The sequence below is a fragment of the Trematomus bernacchii genome, unplaced genomic scaffold (genome assembly GCF_902827165.1).
Source record: "Trematomus bernacchii unplaced genomic scaffold, fTreBer1.1, whole genome shotgun sequence".
In the NCBI taxonomy this organism is placed as follows: domain Eukaryota; kingdom Metazoa; phylum Chordata; class Actinopteri; order Perciformes; family Nototheniidae; genus Trematomus; species Trematomus bernacchii.
In genome coordinates, this window is record NW_022987636.1 from 49033 (window position 1) to 75321 (window position 26289).

Here is a 26289-nt window from a genome sequence, read left to right on the forward strand (position 1 = left end):
CTCTACCCAACTCTACTCAAGTCCTGTTTCCCTTAAAACATTTCTTGATCTTGGAATCCATAGACGCTTCATCCTTAAGGTTTTTTGCTGCATGAAATGTGTATAAGATCCTTAGGGGTTGTGGGTGACTTGTATTAGGTTTACAGGGGCCCATGGTGTCCACACATACACATTCACAGTGAATCCTCTCTCCGAGCAGGGGCTTTAGCTGGATGCTCATGCCTTCAGGGGAAAGGACTCATGATCACACTCAGCGCTCAGTCAACTGACTGCATGGCTAATGCGGCGTATCTGTCAGCAGATGTTTCTGTGTAATGCATTTCAACTACTTTTAGCTGGGCCGCACAGCAGAATCAAACGGCAGACTGCAGTACTTTCAGACACAGAACTGTGTAGCCACTATGTATTTAGTGACTCTGCATTTTCTGTGCTGTGACGTCATTTTCTCTCTCAGTTTTTTTACTAATCACCTTTTCTTTAAATCTGCTGCCGTGTTAGCCAGAAGTTGGTTAAACAAAGCATAATTTTCTGTCAGAGCACTCACTCAATCATTTATTTTTCATAAATTCACCGAAATAGCTCAAGTTATAGTGAGAAATGTTAATCGATGAGTAAGGAAACCTCAAAATGAGGTCAAAGACTTTGTTTCTAAACCTTATCTCAAAGTTCAAGTTTAGTTTCTTAATTGGACTGAAACTATGAGCAAGGCAGAGTAAGACTCGGCCCAGATATCCGTCGGCTACATTGAAAACAATTGAAAACCGATAGCCAAGTGGTCTGAGATTGATCACACAAAGAGCATCAGAAACCCTCACTGAGGTGGGACACAGTGAAGAACAGCGGAGTGAGGACAGAGTCTCTGGTTAAGGACGGATGCTGCCTGAGACTGAGGGTGTGGAAGAGGATGAAGAAGAGCGAGAAAGGCCTCGAGGGCAGAAGTAGCTGCTTACTCTCTCAAGGGGTGTGTTTTCTGCATTTCGTGGTTATTTTCTACCTTTTGCAATTGTTTACACCAAAGTGCCTTTATATTAGGATTGCTAAATGGAAATACAGCAGCTCTGACTTAAATAAGACACACACAGTGTCATGCCCTTATGAGATGATATTTGCTCTTGTTGATAAACACTTTAAATGCAAAACAAGCATTTAAATAATAATAGCACAGATTTAACTAATTCACTGACATTTTGTTTCTGCTATCATTCCACATATTACCATACTGAAGGAAATATTGGTGGTTCCTTAGTTTCTCAATAGAAACCTTTATTTTGGCCATCAAACCCTCGTAGTTTTTGAAATATTGTCACAAATTAAATACCCAATATTATTTGGTGGGAAATCTGCTAAATCATCTCAATTAAACCTTCAGAACCATTCGTTTCACAATTTGTTTCCCTCCTTTTAGAACTAATTTCCTATGTAATGGTATGGTCTTTTCTTTTTCACATTGTTTGACAGTACAAATCAGCCAACAGGCCTTTTAACAGCCTAAACACCTCTATTAGAATGTAGGACTGCAGTAAGAGATTCTGTCCCGTCTGTCTTCCTACCCCCCCCCCCGCCCTTTTCCAGTATGGGTTACTGTATTCTGGTGGCTCACGGCCTGGGGCGCCTGTGTTCGCTGGTTGGCCGTTTGGGTACCACAGTCCTCAGCGTCTCCTTGCTGCTGCTGCTCCTGCTCTTCTCCTGGAAGACCGTCCAGCAGAACAACGTCTGGCGCTCCAGGGAGGCCCTCTTCCGGTAAGAAGAGCATATGTGGGTGTATTTGTGTGTGTGTGTGTGTGTGTGTGTGCGTCTGACTTTTACCCTTGTTCTGAAATAGGCACACAAAATGATGATGGTGATTTTCTGTGTACATTAAATTCCTAGTGTTAAATTGTACAGTATGTGGTCCCTGTTTTCAAATGCCAACATTTGGCTTACATTTGCACCAGAAATTCAGTACTAATATACTCTGATAGTGATCAGGTAAAAAAACAATAGTGATTTAAATGATACACAAATATTTGGATTCAGTACGACTTGAATTTCCATTGTGTAAAATATGTAAACCATATTTCAGCTCAGAAATCATAGAAAACAGATGTTTCTTATAATTGCAGATCTTGTGTTTTTTTCACTTTGAAAATAAAAAAAATTATAGTTATTTGATTTATTCAATGGGGCCACATTGTAAGACGTTGTAAGACAACCCTTGCACTATTATATTGCAAAAAAGAGCTTACAAAAGGAGTTTATCTTAAACATGCTAATTACAAAATGCTGCTAGAAAGTTTCCGGCTTCTCTCTGTCCTGCTGTTTTTGTTTATGATAATAAAGAGTCAGTGTGTGTGTCTCAGTATCATCTGTACAGGCTGTTTATAGTTTATTTAACTGATGACCCTGACATTATTAAGGAATTACAAGTATGAAAGGATGTTATTTTGGACAGAAATAAAACGAGTGTCCAGTGTAAGAATGTTCCCCCACCCCCTACAGAGACATAACTCCTGTTCCAGTATAGTTTCATTCTTTGTTTTTGTTCTCATTTTTTGCACCTTATTTTCCTATTCTTGTTCCCCGTTTCAGCTCTGGTATCCAGACTCTGCCACACAATGCCAAAGTCCACTACAACTACGCCAACTTCCTGAAAGACAACAGCCGGCACCAGGAGGCCATTCACCACTACACCACTGCCCTCAGGTCTGCCTCTGCAATACAGCTCTATGACTGTGATCATCTTTTAACGATTCGAAGTCACACAGCATGTGCCTAATGTGACTTTGTGCCTATTGCTATTAGAATTGTTTCATTATGTTCCTTTTCAAATTCTACACAACAGCTTGTTTAATATCAAAGACTGTGTATTACGTCACAGAGTCATTTTGTTGTCTGGTGGACGCTCATCGATGGCCAGACATCTATCGACGGCAGAAATCGGCCCGGTGTGTCCGGGCCTTTAGGGGCTCCGTACTCACACACAAAGCATACGCACACACAGAAACACGCACACAAAGCGGAGCAAAGCAGAAAAAATACATTTATTTTTCTAGGCACACTGACTGACTTCCCACGGATAGGGATGCTCCGATCGCCAATTTTGGGGCCGATCACCGGAATCAGTATCGGCCGATACCAATCGCCGATCCGATCGAGTGGGCGGGGCCTAAATGGAAGATTTAAACATCGCTTTAAATCTTCCATTTAAAGTGATGTTAAAACTCAGTTAATGGGGCTCATTCTCTGGAGCTTCCACAAACAACAACCAACTTAATTATTACATTCAAATGAAGTACATTATTCAAGTTTACATTCACTTTGGATAATACCACGGGAGAAATGAGCGGAAGCGCTCTCTTTTCCTCTCTCCCTCTCTCTCTCCCTCTCTCTCTCCCCTTCTCTCCCTCTCTCTCTCCTGACAGCCTGTCAGTATCTCATGCAGCTCACTGATCCAGTAATGAGTGACCCGACAGTGAAGAATACATGTATTTATAACTTTTAGCGTTTAGCTTGTTCCAGAGGTAGATAAAATAGCTAAGTGTGTTAAGTCTAACTCTTGTGTGTTTCGCTCCGCTCACCGGTCCGTCACAGCGGGTGGAGCTGCAGGATTTTTGCTTCACACACGTTGCATACCGCTATTTTACTGTCTTTTTCGGACACCTTAAAATAATGCCAGACCGATGAAGCCATTTTGGGCTTTCACGATCGGCATGTTTAGAGAGCACCGATCGATCGGTAGAGAGTGAGTATCGGCAGATCTCGATCGGTGACCGATCGATCGGAGCATCCCTACCCACGGACAATGTTTTAACACTAGGCACTAAATACCCGACTGATGCGCCTCACGTCTTCGAGACGTTAAATAAAAAATTGCAGGAGAACGCACCCTAAGGCACTGAGTTGACTGACCTATCAAAATCTGTGTCCGCCTGCTTCATTTGCATGTGGCTCACTAGTGAACGTGTTGGCCATATGAACTGCAACTAGTTAACTAGTGGATGCATATTGCAGCTTACACGTTAACTAGTGAAGGCAAAAGGTTCACTACTTAACTAGTTGCAGCCTCTTTCGGTCTTACTAGTGAGGCTCAAAATGTGCACTTGTTAACTAGTAAGGTCCAAAGTGTCCACTAGATACACTAGTACAATTGTTTTTACCTTACTAGTTAACTAGTTACTAGGGATGCTCCGATCGCCAATTTTGGGGCCAATCGCCGGAATCAGTATCGGCCGATACCGATCGCCAATCCGATCGAGTGGGCGGGGCCTATGGGGATCTTCCATTTCAAGTGATGTTTAAACTCAGTTAATGGGGATCATTCATTGGCGCTTCCACAAACAACAACCAACATAATTATTACATTCAAATGAAGACATTATTCAACAGGGTGCGTACGGGTGCTGGAAATCCTTGAAAATGCTTGAAATTGTACGAGATGTTTTCAAGGTTTGAAAAGTGCTTGAATTTTGGGAATGGTGCTTGAATTTGGGATAAAGTGCTTGAAATTGTAAATGCTTTACTTCGCTTTTTAGATTAAAAGAAAATAAAGAAGTCAGAGCGTGCTTAATTGCTTCGCTTTTACATAAAACAGCTCCGCTCTGGCCTTCCCGCGCAATGTGCGTGACCGGCAAGTGTTTTTGTTACGTGTGTGACCTGGGCATTCTGATGAGAGTGATAGATGACAGTATGCCAGGAGGTTGCCGTTTCAACGAGCGTTGGCTAGCAGAAGACAAATACAAGCCATGGCTAAGACGAGGGTCAAGCAAAGCCCAAGAGTAGCCTCCTGCAAAGTGTGCAACAATAACGATGCGAGAGTCTGCGCTGACGAGCCACACACCACACGAAAGGTACGCCGTAGTAGAGCATTTTAGATTAGGCTATCGTTGCATGTAAAATACATGACACTTTACTCTGTGCGCGGCAAAACAAGCTCGCCAAAATGGCTTCACTAGTCTGGCAGTATTTTAAGTGTCCGAAAATGACAATAAAATAGCGGTATGCAACGTGTGTGTCCACCCGCTGTGACGGACCGGTGAGCGGAGCAGAACACACACTAAGAGTTAGACCTAACACACTTAGCTATTTTATCTACCTCTGGAACAAGCTAAACTAGTTATAAATATATTTATTCTTCACTGTCGGGTCACTCATTACTGGATCAGTGAGCTGCAGGAGATACTGACGGGCTGTCAGGAGAGAGAGAGGGGGGGAGAGAGGAAAAGAGAGCGATATCGGTATCGGCCGATACTGATTCCGGCGATCGGCCCCAAAATTGGCGATCGGAGCATCCCATATAATTGTATATGATATGTTTTATAATGATTGATCATGAAAGTGTTCTCAAAGCTGGTAAAGTTGCAGCTAGTTTGAATGACTTTGTATACTACAGAGTAGCTTGTGAATTTACTCCAGGTGGAACTAAAGTCTGATTTAACACTTGATTATATTTCACATCATTCATCCACATCTGTAAAGTAAATATATATACAATTTCAGAATCAAACAAGTATCAAACAAATATACCCCCCCCCCTCTGGTCGCTACAATGAGGAAAATAAATTACGGGCCAAATGTTTTATTTACAAGTATTAAAAGTAAGCAGAGGACACCAAACCAACTGAGACCTGTCTGTCCGCCACACACACACACACACACACACACACACACACACACACACACACACACACCACACACACACACACACACACACACACACACACACACACACACACACACACTGTACCACACGCACTTACACACTGTAGGCTACCACACACACCTACAGCTCCTAAAGCATATCATAGCCTATATATCAGGATACAGCCGTTGTGTATTTTATTATGTGAAGCACTAAATGGTTTTAGACAAATCTCGACTCTTTGAAGGCTTCTCAATTCTCTAATTTCCCCTCCTCGACTCCTCGACTCCTCGGTCCTCCGGTAGCAACACAGTCTCACAGCATTTCGTGTTATAGTCACGAAATGTATCTATTGATTCGTGTTCACCAACACGATTTTCGTCGTTTTTTTTTTTTAATACAGATTTCAGTATTCTGAGGCTCTGAGCCATTTATTTTCCTCGCGGACGGCAAAAAAACTCCGACATTATACAATTTAAAATAAAAGGGTTAGGCTTAGGGTAAGATATTGAGTGAGAAAATGTTTTTATGAACCACACAGCTTCTGGTCTTCCAAGACCCGACCGGACAAATAGACGTGGTGCAGGCACGAAACATACTACCAATAGAAATACATTGCTTTTAAAATCGTTCTGTGTGACACGAAATAAATGCAAAAATCGTGTTGGTGAACATGAATCAATAGATTCAATTAATTTCGTGACTATAACACGAAATGCCGTGAAACTGGGTTGCCGGTAGTGACCCGGAAATGGATTTCAGCGCGCCATGTTGAAGGACATCTTATTTCTATATCCAGTCTCTGATAGTGTTACGTTATTATGAGAGTGCTCTCATACTTGTTTGATTCTGAAATTGTATATATTTATATACATATATGTGTGTGTATATGTCCGCATCTGTAGCCTGTTATTGTCTCATTATACCGCACTGTGAATGAATTCAAAGTAAATATATAAGTGGTCATGAACACATCTGTCCATCAGACAGAGGGCTGCTGTGCCTCCTGTCATCATTAATGGACGTCTCTTTAAAATGACCGCTCAGAGGAGAGGAGTTCTCATTTCTCTAACCGCCTGCTGCTTCCACTCCTCTCTCCTCGGTTCCCCTCCTTGACTCCTCTCTCCTCGGTTCCCCTCCTCGACTCCTCCGCTCGCTTCTCCTGTGGGCGGGACTAAGACACGAGGATAGGAGTCGAGGAGGGGAGTCGAGGAGGGGAATTTGATGAAATGAGAAGCCTTCTTTGTTTGTAGACATCTACTAAACTAAAGCATACAAATACAGAGAGTAATGTAGGCCTGTTATACTGAGTGATATTATACACACTGCTCTGCTTTCTGCACGGACCTCACAGCTGTTCTCACTGTAAACATTGCGTCACGATGAAAGCAGTTAATAAAATAATATCCAGGGGATGCATGCAGAGCTGTGATTGGCTGAGATAAGTCCGGCCGTGCGTCACGACTCTTTTAACTGCACTGTTGCGATCCTCCGCGGACGATCCATCAGTGTATCCTCGGTTATAGCTCCTCCAGAGAGCCTCCTCGATGCTCGATCCTCTGTCCTCGATGTGCATTTAGAGAAATGAGATGTCCTTCAACATGGCGCGCTGAAATCCATTTCCGGGTCACTACCGGAGGACCGAGGAGTCGAGGAGTCGAGGAGGGGAAATTAGTGAAATGAGAAAGGGCCCTGGTTTCCCTAATGAAGTCCTCAAGAATCCACTTTCTTTCTTGCTAGATCCGACTTCCTGTTGGTTCTTTCTCACACTTGAATGACATGCTGTCCTTTTTTTTTACAGCACACAGGTGCCAATCATTCCCTTGATTGGTTTCCTCCAGCTTCTCTCAGGGGTGGCTTGATCAGCCATTGCCCTTTTTTTAGGGAATCTGTAGGATTGTGTTTACTTTCCCCTCTCCTGCTACAACTTAACTAAGGGATGTACATCTTTATTGGTTTTAATCTGCAGCATACTGCTTCGTACGTAGCGTCTAACCTGAAGGTATCTGAAAAAGTGTGAATGCGCTAACTTGTAATTTTAGGAGTTTTTAAAGAAACTACGCCGTCATCATTGATATACTGTCCAAAGATAAAGTAAGCCTTTATGCTTCCAGTGATAAACTGTTTTGTTGGCAGAATAAATATTTATGACAGTTTTTTTAATATGCTGTCCCGTCTCTTTCCTTTCTCCAATCTCCTCTTTTGCTGTCTTTGCTTTCCTCCCCTCCTCTTAGGTTATACCCCCGCCATGCCAGCGCCATGAACAATCTGGGCACTCTGACCCGTGACCCAGAGGAGGCTGAGCGCTACTACAGGAAGGCACTGGCCACTAACCCTCAGCATAACCGAGCTCTGTTTAACCTGGGGAACCTCCTCAAGTAAGACATGCTCAGACTCCGGAAACACAAACAGAGCGGCCATTGAAGAAGACGGCTTACTAGCTCACTGCTAAGGTCCTGTTAAAGCAGCAAATTCTAAATTATTGCTCAAAGGAAATTCTAAGTTACTTATTTTCTTTTCACCCAAGAATGATCAATAATAGCAACAACAAAAAATAATCATAAATCATTCAGTTGACTCTTATAATTAATTAGGTTTTAACAAAAAATAAATGTGGTTCACTAGCAAGTGAAATCCAAATATGATTTGGCGAAGTCATAGTGCAAATATATTTTAGACAAAGTGTCAAACACCTAACAACTGACCACATGGTGGTGCTATTGAATACATGCTTTAATATGTGTAGGGAGGACCTGTGTATGAGCAATGATTTCTTAAACATACCTAACACTTGCGGTATTAGATATGTTTTATTTCACTGGAAATGTTTATCCTGGGGATAAAACACCCTTACAAGTATGTTTTAGTTGTGAGTGAGGGTCAGGTCTGGTATTACCCATTACAGTATATATACAGTGGTAAATAAATAAGTATTTGATCCCCTGCAGATTTTGTAAGTGTGCCCACTTACAAATAAATGAATGGTCTATAATTTCAATGGTAGGTTTATTTTAACAGTGAGAGTCAGAATATCAAAAAGAAAATCCAGAAATTGACATTATATAAAAGATAAAAATGTATTTGCATTTAACTGTGGGAAATAAGTATTTGATCCCCTTGCAACAAACAAGGATTCTGGCTCCCACAGACCGGTTACATGAGTCCTCTTCCTTTAAGAAAGTACTCCTAATATCAACTTGTTACCTGTATAAAAGACACCTGTCCACAGAATCAATCAATCAGATTCCACTCTCCACCATGGACAAGACCAAAGAGCTGTCTAAGGACCTCAGGGACCAGACTGTAGACCTGCACCAGGCTGGGACTGGCTACAAGACCATCAGAAAGCAGCTTGGTGAGGAGGAGACAACTGTTGGTGCCATTATTCAGAAATGGAAGAAAGACAAAATGAGCATCAGTCGCCCTCGGTCTGGGGCTCCACACACGATCTGGCCCCGTGGGGTATTGGTGATCATGAGAAAGGTCTGGGATCAGCCAGAACTACACAGGAGGAACTTGTTCATGATCTCAAGGCAGCTGGGACCACAGTCACATAGAAAACTATTGGGAACAAACTACACCATAATGGATCAAATCCTGCAGCCCCTGAAGGCCCCCCCCCCCCCCCCCGGCTCAAGAAGAACATGAGAGGCCCGTCTGAAGTTTGACAATGAACATCTGAATGATTCAGAGGAGGCTTGGTAGAAGAGGATGTGTTCAGATGAGACCAACGTCGAGATCTTTGGCATGAACTGGACACGCCGTGTTTGGAGGAAGAGAGATGCTGACTATAACCCCCAGAACACCATCCCCCCCCCGTCAGGCATGGAGGTGGAAACATTCTGCTTTGGGGGTGTTTCTCTGCTAAGGGGACAGGACGACCTGCATCGAGGAGAGGATGGACGGGGCCATGTACCGTAACATCTTGGCCGATAGCCTCCTACCCTCAGCCAGGACACTGAAAATGGGTCATGGAGGGGTCTTCCAGCAGGACAATGACCCTGAACATACGGCCAAGGCAACACAGGAGTGGCTAAAGAAGAAGCACATGTAGGGGATGGAGGGGCCTAGCCAGTCTCCGGACCTTAATCCCATAGAACATCTGTGGAGGGAGCTGAAGCTTCCAGAGGCCAAGCATCAGCCTGAAAACCTGAAGGATTTGGAGAGGGTCTTCAGAGAGGAGTGGACCAACATCCTTCCTGAGATGTTCACAAACCTGGAGACCAACTACAAGAAGAGTCTGACCTCTGTGTGTCCAACAAGGGTTTCTCCACCAAGTACTAACACATGTTCTGCAAGGGGATCAAATACTTATTTCACAGTTAAATGCAAATACATGTGTATCTTTTATATAATGTCAATTTCTGGATTTTCTTTTTTATATTCTTACTCTGACTGTTTATATAAACCTACCTTTAAATTACAGACTGTTCATTTCTGTGTAAGTGGGTAAACTTATTTCCTCCACTGTATATCTATTATATATATAGTTTACATACTACTACTACATATATATGAAACATACGATGTGTTCCAGGTCACTTGGGAAGGAAGAAGAAGCTGAGGCTCTGCTGAAGGACTCCATACACTTCGGTCCACATTTTGCTGATGCTTACTCCAGTCTGGCTTCACTCTTTGCTGAACAGGTGACACATCACAAAGATATAAGGAGGACACTATAATAATCATAATAATAATAATCAAGCTTTATTTGCTTTAACAATTATGCACGTAATACGAGAGAAACTGAAAATAAGACTTCATAAAAGTCAGAGGTTAAAGATATAAGCACACATGCTACAATAGAAAACAAAGACCAATAAAGATGAAGGGGCATATTGCTCAGTATAGGCTGGGTTTTTTAAAAGTATGTTTTATGTTGTCTTTTAAAAATGCCTGGAGGCACGTTGTAACTCAACACTGCTTCACAACTCCTGAATTACATTAAGATAAGATAAGATAGTACTTTATTGATCCCAATTTGGGAAATGTTTGTGTTGCAGCAGCATAAAAAGACATGGCATTGTGCAATACAAATGAAAAGACATGAAATAAACAAGAAAGTAGAAAATATACATGTTGAATTTACAAATGAACAATAACAAGATATAAAGCAAGGAATTATATTTACATAAGTATGTGACAGATGGAATATTAAATATTAAACTGAATATATAAATGTAAAATGTACAGTGAAGAGAGAAGCTATGGAGCAGAGAGTTCTCTGCAGCCAGAGGTGATTTGGTGTTCAGAGTTATTGTATCGGTCCTTGTGACCGCGGAGCTGCAGCAGGCTGTTGGAGAAGGAGCTCCGCTGTCTGTCCAGCTGCAGGTGGAGAGGATGGGTGGGGTTATCTGTCTGTCCAGCTGCAGGTGGAGAGGGGGGGGTTATCTGTCTGTCCAGCTGCAGGTGGAGAGGGGGGGGGGGTTATCTGTCTGTCCAGCTGCAGGTGGAGAGGATGGGGGGGGGTTATCTGTCTGTCCAGCTGCAGGTGGAGAGGGGGGGGTTATCTGTCTGTCCAGCTGCAGGTGGAGAGGATGGGGGGGGGGTTATCTGTCTGTCCAGCTGCAGGTGGAGAGGGGGGGGGTTATCTGTCTGTCCAGCTGCAGGTGGAGAGGATGGGGGGGGGGTTATCTGTCTGTCCAGCTGCAGGTGGAGAGGGGGGGGTTATCTGTCTGTCCAGCTGCAGGTGGAGAGGATGGGGGGGGGGTTATCTGTCTGTCCAGCTGCAGGTGGAGAGGGGGGGGGGGGGGGGGGGGTTATCTGTCTGTCCAGCTGTAGGTGGAGAGGATGGGTGGGGTTATCTGTCTGTCCAGCTGCAGGTGGAGAGGGGGGGGGTTTATCTGTCTGTCCAGCTGCAGGTGGAGAGGGGGGGGGGGGTTATCCATGATGGACAACAGCCTGTTCAGTGTCCTCCTCTCCACCACAGCTTCAAAAGTGTCCAGCTTGATGCCGATGACTGACCCAGCTTTCCTGATCAGTTTATTGATCCTGCTGGTGTCACCGGCTCTGATGCTTGTCACTCAGTAGCCGTGGCTGGATCGTGTTGAAAGCACTGGAGAAATCAAAAAAGGTGATTCTCACAGTGCAACCCGATCCATCCAGGTATGAGTGAGCACGCTGCAGCAGGTAAATAATGGCATCGTCCACCCCCAGTTGAGGCTGGTAGGCAAATTGCAGAGGGTCTAGAAATGATCTCACCTGCGGTCTGAGATGGGCCAAGACCAGTCTCTCCAGCACCTTCATCACATGAGATGTGAGTGCTACAGGGCGATAGTCATTGAGCCCAGAAGGAGTCGTCTTTTTAGGGACATGAACAACGCAGGACGTCTGCCACAGCAACGGGATGGTCTCCAGGTACAGGCTCAGATTAAACAGGTGTTGAAGAACAGGAGACAGCTGGCTGGCGCAGGTCCTCAGAACCCTGGGGCTAATACCATCCGGGCCAGCAGCCTTGCCTTGTGGAGTTTTTCCAGCTGTCTTTGGACCTGTCCTGTACTCACAGTGAAGCGGGGGGCTTAATGTCTCAGTGGAGGGGAGGCACATCAAAGGAGAGGTGGTAAAGTCCAGGGTGCCCGGCAGGGGGGATAGAGGTGGGGGGGGTCAAAAGCACAGGGAGCAGAGGGGAGATACAGAAGCCAGGCTGAGAGGTGGAGGTGAGGTGTGAAGTGGAGGAGACAGCAGCAGCGGGCGGAGAGCTAAACCTATTGAAAGGGCGGGACTAAGACACGAGGGTAGGAGTCGAGGAGGGGAATTAGAGAAATGAGAAAGGGCCCAAGTCTCCGTAAAACACATGACGCTGCACTCACGGTATTCCCACTGCGTCTTCGTCAGCACGCCGAGCTCGTCCATCTTATTCCCCAAAGCCCTCACATTCCCCATTATAATAGCCGGAACAGAAGGTTTGTATCTTCTCTTCTTCTTCGTCTTCCGCTTGGTTCCAGCCCTGCAGCCCCGCTTTAGCCTCCGAAGCTCCTCCAGGATGTCATGCCTGGCTCCGGGCAGCAGCACGGGTCTACACAGCACAATCAGCTGCTCACAGGAGTAATGAGTTAGTTACAAAACAAAAATAAATGTCCAAAGAAAAAAGTACAACTAAGAGAATAAAAGTAGTAAAAAGATGTTTTAAATCTATAAAGACCCAGGGAGCTGCAGCAACAGGCAGCCACATGCACAGCACCATTAGCTTTAGCTCTAGTATTCTCTTGGTCTACTTCATGTCTGGTTTAATCTGTATTCATTGAATCTGCTTTCTTCCACAGAAACGCTTTGCTGAAGCCAAAGAAGTGTATCTGGAAGGAATAGAGAAGTGTCCAGACAGCTCTGACCTGCATAATAACTACGGAGTGTTTCTGGTGGATACTGGTGAGTTAAACCCAATGGCTCTCTGGCTCCAGGGCTGGTTGGTATGGCTTCCATTCAAAACATTCCCAGTTTAAACCTTGACAAGAAAAAAAGAAAAAAGCTCATACTGTACTGGAGGAGATCATCACAAGGGGTTTCATCTGATGTAATCCTAACATAGTTCCTTAAGAATGTAGGCAGCCATTGACTTCAGTTACTTTCAGCACTCAAACTCAACCTGTAGCCAGAGAACTAAAACTTTAAAGCCTTAAAAGTACCTAAAGCAATCAGACAACAATCGGTTGGCTAACTCAATATTAAAGGTATAATGAGTATAAATAATGTATAGATTAGTACAAAAATAGCTCAGGATATACCAAGGGAGGAGCTCAGGATATACCAAGGGCTCAGAGAGGAGCTAGAGAAGAGGTGGAAGGCGAAGCAGCAGTGGTTCCATGATGATCGGAGCACTCTGCAGTAACCCTCAAACTGGGATTTTGCTTGACAGTGGCTCCAGCAAATCCCAGGAACAACATCCGAGAGCAGTTTAGGAACAGCGAAGTTTGTCATGTTCAGCTCAGTGAAATCGTTTTTAGCACTGTATGGATCAATTGAGAAATTACTAAATGTTTTAGACATGATGATGAAACAATAGTGTTATTATCACTGTATCTTTTTAAATAGTTCTTTCTTCTCAGAAACTCATACACACACATTTTTCCAAAAAAATGACTAATTCAGTATTTTCCAAAAAGTTAAAATGTTTCTCTGCATTGATTTACTTCCACTACGTTTCAGGCCAAAGCACTGTCTTTAAGAGATCGATCAACTTGGTCAGTACATGAATCCGAGATATTGTAGCGAACGGATAAATGGAGGCAGAAGACGTTATCTTTTGCAATGCACACATTCAGCGACGCACAGGATCTCTCCCCAGCTGGGCACCGGTTCACTCACAGCACCAGACTAGCTTAGACCTGAGCCTCCTGTACACAAAGAGGAGGACGCGCCCCTATTGCTGCTCTGCCAATCATGAGGCTGCATGTTACTACGGCTCTGTCAGGTTTCCCGTGATTGGCCGAGAGCCTATTCAGTCCCCAGCTGACGAAGACCCGAGACACAAATACAAATAAATGTATTACAAGGACGCACGCTGCACTTTTATTGAAAAGAAGATACCTTGTATATTTTGAGAAAAAAATGTATCGTCTTGTAACTTCACCAAAATACTCCACAAACACAAGTTGGATACCCTCCACTTCAGAAACCACCGGTGGAAATGCAAGTGGCGAGGTGGCACCTGCTGCTGATGAAGCAGCTGATAATGGTAAGCTCAAACGAGAGAAGACCTGAAAATATACAGATAATTATATTATTATTTTAGTTTTCTAAGCGGCTTCCTGAATGCTTCAAAGTGATTGATGTTTTTTTCAGAGAAAATTACATTCCATAGGCAAAATGTATTGCGCTGTCCACCGACGGTGCAAAAAGGGGACTAATTGCGCTTGTAAGGGATGTGGCTTTGCAAGTGATTTGACGCACTGCATGCTACACAGGGAGTCACGCTGAATTGTCAGATGTCATGGACTCGGTCGTGAAAGTTGTCAATATAGTCAAGAAGAGTGCTTTGCAAACACGTCTTTTCTCTTATCTCTGTGCTGGAGAAGAACACGCTGTGCCACCTGACCATTCTGAGGTTCGATGCGTTTCACATGGAACAGTGTTGTCATGTGTTGGAAGTTTTTACTTCTCCAAAAGCACACAGAGCTGGCTCCACTTTTCAATGACAATGTCTGGGCCACCAAACTTGCATATCTTGTTGACATTTTCACTGAGCTGAACAAACTTATAGAGCAACTTGCAGGTTAGAGACCCCAGTGAATAAATGTGTAGGAAAATGATGTATACACTAGATTTTCAAAAAAATATACAGAAATATACACTACAGACTACAGTGACATCTGGCGTCGTTTTTGTAAGACATTTTTATTTCCGCATAAAAAAAGCCTCCCGCGTGTGACGTTACATCAGGGAGAGCGGCCGGTCTAACGTATTAATAAACATCACAATGCTAGTTTTGACACAGAAGAGGTTGAAAATGTATATTCGTATGCATATGACGGACCACAACCATATAATTATGAGCCTGCTAGGCATCCAAGAGACCAGGAGCAGCCAAGGATTAGAAGAGATAACGGCCATCGGAGAGAAATGGAGCTGTGGTGTGAGGAGAACCAGTGGAGAACAGGGCAGCTGTCTTGGTGAGTGACCGGCGTTAGCTACAGTTAATGTTAGCTAACGTCGGTCACATCACAACATTGTAAAGTTAGCTATCATATATCAGGCTATAACTAAAGTAGTATTGATAATATAGTAACGTTACTGGCAGGACTGTTGATACTGATCCATAACAGAAACTAATGCGCAAGTATCAGCCGTATCTCGCGTTACCTAATGCAACTCCACACTACGTCTTACGGTGCTGTGTACCGGAGGGGAGAGAGAGAGGAGCGAAGGGGGGGAGAGGTGCAATACGGTTTCCTGATAAACGTTTTGTTTGATAGGTGCTTGTGTGGGAAATGCCAGCCCATGGCCTCAGCTATGGAGAGTAGGCTATGTGCTGCAGGGAGGTGGATGCACCTCGCACAACACACCCAGGAACGAAAGCTAGCCCTGGTCCTTTTCCTGTTAGGGAAACTGTGGACTCGATGTCCTGACAGGCTGGAGTTTGTGCAACCTGCACAAACTCCAGCTCACCATGATTAAAAAATGGTGAAATGCAATGTAAAATTACCGAAAAAATACCAGCTCACTAAATCACAACCGCTCAAACCAACTACCAACTACTACCGTGAATTGGGCAGAGAAGGGGTCCGAGAAAGTTGCTCCCCTATGTGTGACGTTAAAAAAAAAGTTTTTAGTAGCAGAGCTCAAAACAGCTACTTCCCCCTCTGAATTCCTGCCCTTATGTCTCGTAAAACATATCAAATCCTGCATTAACTTTTTTAATTGTAATTTTCAAGCAAGGTTAAGCATAAAAAAAAACCTGCAAGTTGCTCTTTAACATCCTATGCAAGGTCATAATACACATGCCATTCAGCTGTATGACAGAATGGAAGTCTTTCTCAAAAAAATCTGAAGATGGATGGAGCGCGTTGGGGAGGGAATATTTTCCATGTTTCCATCAGTGAGTGAGCTGGGCGTTTCTGCTTTCCTCTCGCCCCCCGATACAGGTGCAATTATTGCGCACTTGGAGGCACTCGAGGGATAATTTAGGAAATACTTTTCTGAAGCTGTCTCCTGGCGCATGGACAAGACATGGATCCAGTTTCCATTCAGAGACACACAGCAGACGGCACACGCCAGACAGTGACAGAGGAGGATCAGCTCATCGAGCTATCCACTGACAGTACGTTCAGAAACATGTATGAAACTAAACCACTCACCAAGTTCTGGATCTCTTGCCAGAAAGACTTTCCACCATTGGCAGCTAAAGCTATGATGAGCCTTTTGCCCTTTGCAAAAACATATCTTTGCAAAAGTGGAATTTCCTCACTCACCTACCTGAACAACAAATACAGGTCCAGACCCTCTACATGACCCTCTGCCTCACAACCTCCATCCGTCCAAGGTTAGATAAGTTGTGTGCTACTCATCAGGGTAATGTGGGAGTATGTGTGCCATCCACAGATGACTTGGTGATTCACTGTCCCTTCTACATGTATGTTTAAAATAAAAACATGACCCTTGCATATGTTTAAAACAAAAACATGAATGTATGAACCTGTGTATTAATTGAATAGCTTAGTATTGAATGCACAATAATAGTAGCTATGTTTATACATGGCACTAGGCCCAGTTTAATATAAACACAATGTTATACAATAGATATAGTAGGGGGTCCCTGTTCCATCTCTCCATCAGTTTGGGGGTCCTTGGCCTGAAAAACGTTGAAGACCCCTGCCATAGCATATTATAAAGGGACATTTTTACCAGATGTATGACTGGTTATCCTTTTCTTAGTAGTATTGTAAGCATTTATACATAATACTGTTTTTTCCTGTTTTTCAACTCTGTTGATTGTAAATAGGCTGCAGCATCTATTCAATTTGAATAATCTAGGCACACACATGTAATAGATAATCCTTACTCCTGATTTAAATCTCTTCTTCTTTCCCTCCTGTCTTTTTTTATTTATTTCCTTCTTAATTCCTGCAATATTTCTCTTCCACTTGTTCATGTATTTACTCCCACTTCCTTTCCTTCCTTTTCCTCTCATGTTCCCAGGAGAGGGGGAGCTGGCAGCCGCTCACTACCAGCAGGCTGTCAGACTCAAACCAGCGCACTATGTTGCCATGGTGAACCTGGGCCGCCTACTGCGATCATCCAATGAGAACACAGAAGCGGAGTCCTGGTACAAGAGGTGAGTGAGGTATTATCATACTGCTTTTCAGGAGCAAAATCCTGATCAGCTGCAAGACTCCTGCTGTTTAGCTAACCGTGGTTCCAGAGAAAACAGTTATAACACTTGTTTTATTTTTTAGGTTTGAATTCATGTCAATTCAAATTAAAATGTCTATGTAAAATAATTGTCTCTGCCTCTGTGGACTTTGTTTGAATTATTAAAACATGGATATCTCTGGATCTCAAGGATGTAAAATTGTATGATTATATTGTATATAAACATCACCATGAGAAAACTGGTCTTTCTTTTGGCATTCTTTTTTATCGGCAAAGATTCAAGGGCTTTTTGATTGAAGAAGCAACAGGGTTATTGAAATTAAAGTCTTAAGCATTTACCTTGGTAACTAAAATTAGTATACACATTTAGATGTGTTATCTTTTATATGGCACATAAAAAGAAAAAGACAATGGTGACCTTCCTGCAGGGCGCTGCAGGTGACGAGGAAGGTGGACATCCTGACTCCGCTCGGAGCGCTGTACTACAACACGGGCCGCTACAACGAGGCCCTGCAGGTGTACAGCGAGGCCGCCGCCCTGCAGCCCCACAGCACCGACATCTGGCTGGCTTTGGTAAACACACACACACACAAGGAATCATGGAAACTGTTGGCCCAAAAAAACTGATTGTACACACACACACAATTGACAAGCTCTTTGTGTACCAGGCTCAGGTTTTAGCTATGGCTGGTCGCAGCAAAGAGGCAGAGAAGATGACGCTGGACATCATATCCAGAGATAGCGGCTGCATTGAGTGTTACCGCCTCCTGTCTGCAATCTACAGCAAGCGTGGGAACTACACACAGGTGAGAGTGTGACTCTAATTGTGTGTCTCACATTTTAGAGGTAAGGTAACACACAGTCGTGATAAACTCAGCAGGATATGTTACCGTGGAAACTCATAACCTCAGCTGTACAGCTTGTGGGGGAAACTTCTGAAGCAATTGGAATCAGGACTCAGAGAGACACGAGGAGAGCTGGAGCTTTGATGGTAAACACTGATGGTTTATTTGGAGCTTCGGCCAGAGAATTCACAAGACTTATCACGGGCCACGAGTTGACCACACGGTTGAGATGCCACAATCAATTCTGAAGAACTCTACCCCAGACCCGTGTATTTAGCTAGTTCAGAGAGAATAATCAACATTGTACATAACAAGATAGAATCATAACACCTCTATCAGCTGACGCCAACAGGCAGGAACAGGGAGACAGAACACTGAGAGCACAGCAGCCAAGGTTGCAGGCAGGGGCGGACTGGCCATCGGGACGTTCGGGACGAATCCCGATGGGCCGGTACTGAAGTGGGCCGGTCGGACGATGTGGGCCGGTCGGATAAGTCACTAGCACCCCCCCGTCGACAATTTCCTCGCGGTATTTACTTGCGGCACCGAGGTGGGCCGCTCGGATAACTCACTAGCACCCCCCACCCCCCCGTTGATCATTTACCGAAGTGGGCCGGTCGAGAGTCCCGGGCTGATTTGTAGTCCCAGTCCGCCCCTGGTTGCAGGTGCGTGTGCTCAGTCAGGACAGTATGAACTGATCAACTGGGTCAAAGTTATGGGCCTTTGGAAATATTTCCCCAACAGTTCCTCTCTTTTTATCAATTTTGATAAACAAAACCTTAGTCTAATAATAATTTGTTCAATACTTAAATCTATGGGAATCTTTAGATTTGAGTGTGGACTTACACAACATCAATTATATCAATAACAATCACATTAAGAACAACATAATAAGATTGAAACATTCAATCACAATGATTGAGACAGCCAATCATAATAGAAAAATCATCTCTCGTCAGTGTTTGGAGCATCTTTTGTCAAAAGCATAATAATGAACACATATAAAATCACAGATACATAATAGCAAAAACATTTATTTGAAAACTAATATGTTTTAACATTTAACCATTAGTTAATCTCCTTTATCAAACTATAACATCAAAACCAGCTTGCAGCTTAAAGATTTACTTTAAGGCAAACACTAGTCAAAGCATTTCAAAATTAGGATCATAAGAGATCCAGCTAAGGTATAAGAAATTCACACTGGTGATCTAATCAATCTGTAATCTGCAAAATTGCAACCTGAATTGTCTTCTGTACTGTGTTGTAAATTGAAGATGTTGCAATAAAAAATGTATGATTAAAAAAAAAAGAATATGTGGTGATTGTCCTGCTATACAAAATGTGTAAGTACACTTTGTTTTTATCTGTAGGTCAAACAACATGGAGTTTGCTAAAGTCACACACAAATTATTAAAACACAAATCAAATGATTTAATTATGATCATACTGTCTCTCATACTCATCTCAGTATGGCTGTGATTTTTGTTCTCAGTGAATCCAAACAATTAGCAAGATGAGATACTGTAGGCACTTTTTTCTGTGTTTGTTCATTGCCTGTATCTTTATTACTGTTTGTGTCCATGCCAGGCGCTGGCTGCTCTGGACAGAGCCCTGCAGCAGAGTCCCAGTGATGTGACCGTGAGAGCAGAGCTGTATTTCTCCAAAGGGAACCAGTTCAGAGAGATGAACCAGCTGGGCCGAGCCTTCCAGGTACTGTTCTGTCTTCTTCCTCCTCTCTCTCTCTGCTTCTCTTCAGTCAGGTTTCCATCCAAATACCCCTCAAATTTACTTCCAAAAAATTGGCAAAGACGATGCCGTGTTCATTAACCACCATTATGTGAATTTGAGGGGCTGGTGCTGCTAATTCTCCAGTCTCCTGCCATCAAATGATTGCAGAAGTGGGTGCACATTTGTTGAAAGACAATATAGAAACAGGTTTGAATAATGTATTCATTTAAGGAACAAAGCAGTCACCTCATTGCAGCTGATGCAAGATGCTTTATTTAAATATCAAAGCTGCCTTAAACTCACGAATCAAAGTTGAGTTGATCAATCATACAGTTTGGCAAACCTTAAGCTGGGAATATCCCTCTTTCAGTCGATCGATCTACCACTTTGATCCATTTCATTTCATTTCAAACCTTTATTTATCCAGGTTGTATCCCATTGAGATCATTGATCTCTTTTTCAAGGGAGACCTGCTCAAGTAGGTTCCACATGAAACATTAAAAACATAAACAGAGCAACAAAAGGACATCATACAGTAGCATTACAGGGATTACAATTTACAATAACTATCCACATGCACAGGTACCAACAGCTTCCGATTGAGTAGCATCCAACCGAGCTTTAAAAACATTGAGTGGCACCAGATTGCTCAGTTTCCATTTTAATTGCAGACTATTCCAGGACAGTGGAGCTGCGCATCTAAATGCTATCTTCCCTAAGACAGTCCTAGCAGTTGGCACATTTAATAAAACCACAGCATGCGATCTCAGGCAGTAGCCACTTACAATTCGCCGTGAGATCAGGGAGCAGATGTAGGATGGAAGTTTCCCTAACATGGCTTTATATATAAGAATGTACCAGTGACTGAGCCTCCGTGCAGTTAGTGAAGGCAGACCAGCCCTTGCATACAGGGTACAGTGATGGGTTAATACTTTACAGTTTGTCACAAATCTCAGTGCACTGTGATACGCAGCATCTAACTTGACCAGGCAATTGGCAGGTGCATTCATATAAATCAGATCACCATAGTCCAGCACAGGTAAAAAGGTCACAGTGACTAGCCTTTTTCTGGCCTCGAGCGAGAAACAGGACTTGTTCCTGTAGAAGAAACCTAGTCTAACCCTCAGTTTTTTAAGCAGGTTATTGACATGACGTTTAAAAGTGAGACAATCATCAAGCCAGATACCAAGGTATTTGTAACAGGCAACCACTTCAAGTTTTATTCCTTGCGTAGTTAAAATATCTAAAACAGGCTCTGGTGTCTTTTTGGCTTTTGAAAAGAGCATTACCTTGGTTTTATCCACATTTAAAAGAAGCTTTAGTTCAGAGAGCTGAGTCTGAATAATGTTAAAAGCAGCTTGCAATTCAACAACAGCCTCCTTAATGGAGGGACATGCACAGTACATAACGGTATCGTCCGCATAAAAATGTAAGGTTGCTCCATCGACATTTTCACCTAAACTATTGATGTAGATGGAGAATAAAAGTGGACCTAAAACAGAACCTTGAGGAACACCATTAGTAATGTTTAACCACTCTGAAGACAGCCCATCAAAATGAACACATTGGGACCTTTCAGAGAGGTAGTTCACAAACCACCCCACTGCATGACTGGATATGCCAATACTGAGTAGCCTCTGCTTTAGGATTTGATGATCGACGGTATCGAACGCTTTGGAAAGGTCAATAAATAGAGCTGCACAGCTCTGCTTATTATCTAAAATACTCGCCACATCATTCACCACTTTCATTGTGGCAGTGATGGTGCTATGTTGCTTTCTGAAGCCTGACTGATGTTTAGACAGGATGTCATTTGTACATAAAAACACCTTTACCTGTTCACTCACTAGGCGTTCAAGAACCTTAGCCAGAACTGACAATTTAGAGATGGGCCTATAATTATTTAATAAAGTGGCCTCCCCTCCTTTCAGCAAAGGCAGGACATACGCTGACTTCCACAATTTTGGAATTGTGTTTGTGCTGAGGGAGAGGTTAAAAAGAGAAGTAAGAGGTGGAGCAATAAACTCTGCAGCTATCTTTAAAAAGAAAGGTTCCACGTTGTCCGGGCCGGCCGGTTTCTTAGGATCTAACTTGGTTAAAGCTTCACGAACAACATCAACAGTAAAAGGAGTAAAACTGAAAGGGTTTTCCAGACCACATTGTTCAGAGTCACCGACTGTGGTGTTCACAGTAGCAGAGTTAGTCACAGAATCAAACAGAGAGCCACAGGACACAAAATGCTCATTAAAACAATTTAACATAGTGGCCCTGTCCGATATAGTGCCAGATGCTGTGGTAATGCACGGAGGTAGCTCATTACGGATCTCACCGGTGGATAGCGATTTTATGGCTTTCCAACATTTTCCAGGATTATTCAGGTTCTTTGTGGTAACTGACAGATAATACTTAGACTTAGCACTTTTTATTTGTGATGTGAAGCTATTTCTTAGCTGCCTAAAACGCAGCCATTCAACCTCTGAGCCTGATTTCCTAGCCTTTGCCCAGGCCTTGTTTCTCTCATGTAGGAGACTAGATAAGTCAGCAGAAAACCAAGGATTGTCTCGTCCCTTCACTCTAAATTTACGCAGGGGTGCATGTCTATCTATAATTTCCATAAAACCAAGATAAAAATAAGACCATGCAGTTTCAACATCAGCACACAGATCGATTTTACCCCAATCAAAATCAAACAGATCATGAACAAAACCCTGCTCCACAAAATGTTTTTTGTCTCTCTTCATGATAATGCGAGGTTTAACCTTTTGGACTTTTGTGTCCCTAATTGTGGCTACAACACAGTGATCACTCAGACTGCATCCAGAATAAGATATCTCCACCAATTTAACATGGACTGTGTTCACTCATCCAAGTCGTGTACATTGAAACCAGCTGATACAAGGGTGAGATGGGGCCCTTGCAGTAACCTGTTAAACCGGGGGCAAAACACAACAATATTCACAAAACTGTGTCTCAGGGCTTGTGTCATACCCACTTAACGGGAAGAAACTCAGTTAACTGACGATATGAACAATTTTTACTGAAACAAAACACAACTCTAACGCCAAGCGTCTTTACGGAGCCAAAACGGCAAATACGTCTTACCTTTGCTGTTTTCAGCCATTCTTCTTCGTGGCTCTCCTGCTCCGATATCACTCTTCTGCTGAAAACACCAATCATAAAAGAAGAGGGGTGTAACCAATTAGATTTGGTTTTACTGGGACACGGTACGCCCACTTCCTGTCCAAAATAAAATGTCTCCGCGAGTGAGCAGTACAAAGGGTGTTTCAATGTCGAGGACGCTTCCTTGGTAGGACATGTCCCTCCGAGTCAGGTCCTTCAGAAGCGAGGCAAGAATCCTTCCTAGCCTCGGAAAACGAAGAATGGTGGAACAGGCTAACAGGTGTGCAGGTGTGCGTCATATGCGAGGCCCCGCCTTAAATGGAGCGCGATTTCCACCAAAGATTTGGAAATTGGTCCGTGCGCAAAGCATTGTGGGGATTTTAAGACCGCGGAGGATACACATGTGCAGCCTCGAAATTTCCCGCAACGAAGGACGCCGGCCTCGGTAGAATTCCAAGCATCCTGGACATAGGAACAGTCCTTCGGCGGGACTCGATGACGTAGCATCCTTGAAATAGTGGCTCTGGAGCAGCCTTCCTCGACATTGAGAAACACCCAAAGTTTTGCGAGCAGAAAAGCTCCCGGAGAGCGCAGGAAATGCTCGCGAGAGCGCAGGAGACCTCGCACGAGAGCAGTAGAGCAAAGAGAGCTCCTGTAGATACTGTGCATGCTCAAGGCATGTTTATCCCCTTGCAGGCTTCAATATTGCTCTCGCGCGGGTGCCGTTTTAGTGCTCGCGAAAATAATATGCGTCCGCGGCTGCTTGACTTGTGCTTGACTTGTGCTCGCGTGGATTTCATATGCCCTCGTGATTTATGACAGAGATTTGCCGCCATAGAGGATCCCCCCAGACCCCTACAGGGGTTTGGTTTATCTTTTTTCTCAACTGGTGAGTTTGCAGGTATGTGTGTCAGTGTGGAAAACAGGCGTGTGCAAGGCTCCTAAAAAAGAGGAGATTATTGGCTTCCTCAATCATTTCCCCCCCACCACATATAATGGTTCCTGTGACAATAGTCTGTATTCTGACTGTAAAGGTGTTGCTAACAAATAGGGAAACTACTGTGTACAACATGTAAAGCCAATGGGAAACAGTAATAAGTAAAAATCATTTTCTTATATGTAGCCTATTCAATGCATAATATTCATTATTTAAAGGGAAACTGCAAATGTATATTCTTCAGAAACAAGTAGCCCTCCAGAGAGTTCGTTATCATTCAGGAAGCTCTCAGTCTGGTTGTCAGGTTGGTGACCCCTGCACCACAATGATAGTGACAGTGAAGACAACAGCCCCTGATTTGGTAGCAGCAGTCTGTGTTCACATGGTGCGTTCAGGTACAGAGTTGACTTTAGGTCAGATACAGACAACTCCTTAAACACAAAGACGCCCCACTATGTAGAGTTCACAGGTATATATTTCAAATCAGTCCAAAAGTGACAAAGAGTCAACAGAGTTGAATTTATAAAATGCAATAATTTTAAGTTTGTATAACAGATGTGTATGGAAGTAAGGAAGTGGAATCCAGTGAACTAAAAACATTTGTCATTTGACACTGAACTGTGTGTTTTTTGTTGTCTCCCACTAGAGCTACAAGCTAGCTGTGGAACTGAAACCGGATCAGTCCCAGGCCTGGATGAACATGGGGGGGATTCAGCACATCAAGGTAGCAAGTCAAAACACATTCATGCTGTTTCATACTGTGGTAGATGAAGAACATTTCAAAAAATGTCTCGGCTGACAAGATGAAGGTTATTCATAATCTCTGTATGTAACGCAGCAAGGATCGTCCAGTGTATCCTAAGATAAATATAAAAGAATATAATGGAAGCATTGAAGCTTCTTTCCTTTAATCTAGAGAATTTGAACAGATCTTATCATGGCTGCCATTTAAATACTTTTTTGCTCCTAAATCCATAAATACTAAAGGAAAAAAGGTTTTGTAGGGGGGGGAATATGGCATCAGATGTGTATCTATTTATATATTGCTTTATCTAAATATTATTTATAAACATTCCTAGTATTTTTGTGATTTGGATCGATCAGGGGCTAATAAGCCATAATAACAGTAACAGTTTTAAAAACGTAAAAAATATGTGCTTTAGTACTAAGTTCGGTAACACTTTATATTAAGGTACACAAATTAACCATCAACTAGTTGTTAATTAACATGCATATTAGCAGTATATGGGCTCCTTATTAGTCATTATAAAACACTTATTAATGCCTTATTCTACAAGTAATAAGCCATTAGTTACATTACATGTTACTTGTTAGACGCTTTTATCCAAAGCGACTTACATACTCAATACTGTGGGCAATCCCCAGTAGTTGAGAGTTTTTCTTCAATAACCCTCTAATTAGTGCTTATTGATTGCAAGTAAGGAAGTTGTTGTACATGAGTTTTGGTCTTAATATGCTCTGCTCAATATGGGCCTAATAAGGCAGCAGTACCACAAGAATAGTAATTCTCCCATAATAACACTTAACAGATATGATCTATTCTTATGTAACAATACATGAAACTATAAGTGTTAATTAAGTCTAAATAACTCAAAATTAGATATTTATATCTAAGAATATGTTTTGGGGTATTGACAGTTCAGCTACCAATAGCAAGGTGATATTGACCTGTATGTTTCATATTTGCACATTTATATTTTTGTAAAATTTGTACTGAAGGTTAGACAGGAAACCGGGTACAGGAAGTAAGAGAAAGTGAACTGAATAGCATGGCAGTAGACTGCTACTAATTTTCCCTATGCAACCTGAAGAGTAAAAGGGTAAATTCCGTCAGAAAGCAATGACTGTAAATCATTGTAAACTGTAAGGATTAGTAACATGTATTGTGTTTATGTGATGACATTTGGAGATGTTAAAACACAATGAGAAAATGCGTTAGCATTCGCGCTAGCATTTGCGTTATGCTGCGTTCACACCGGACGCGATGCGATGTTTGGGGGCGGCGCGATTACATGTAAAGTCAATGCAGAGACGCGGACAGACGCGAATTCGCTCCGACGGTGCGCATGAAGCGGTGGACGCGGCGCGAATCACGCGATTGAGGCGATTGAACGGTGCCGCGTTAAACGCGAGAGTTCAATTTTTTCAACTCGAGCGTCAAATTCACGTGACGCGTTCTCGCTGAAGCCAATCAGCGGTGAGGATCTCAGCCG

At 43.0% G+C, this 26289-nt stretch overlaps 1 protein-coding gene across 1 annotated transcript in view; it reads left to right on the forward strand.

Annotated features, from left to right (window-relative positions):
• tmtc1 (transmembrane O-mannosyltransferase targeting cadherins 1) overlaps window positions 1–26289 on the forward strand; it is a gene marked incomplete at its 5' end in the record, with an annotated part of 75938 nt that overhangs the window by 45986 nt on the left and 3663 nt on the right. The window contains 10 exon segments of the mRNA XM_034133129.1: window positions 1573–1740; window positions 2569–2682; window positions 7852–7995; window positions 10155–10263; window positions 12880–12982; window positions 17249–17384; window positions 17851–17995; window positions 18091–18228; window positions 19858–19980; window positions 24702–24779. Of these exon segments, the coding sequence (XP_033989020.1) occupies window positions 1573–1740; window positions 2569–2682; window positions 7852–7995; window positions 10155–10263; window positions 12880–12982; window positions 17249–17384; window positions 17851–17995; window positions 18091–18228; window positions 19858–19980; window positions 24702–24779 (1258 nt within the window).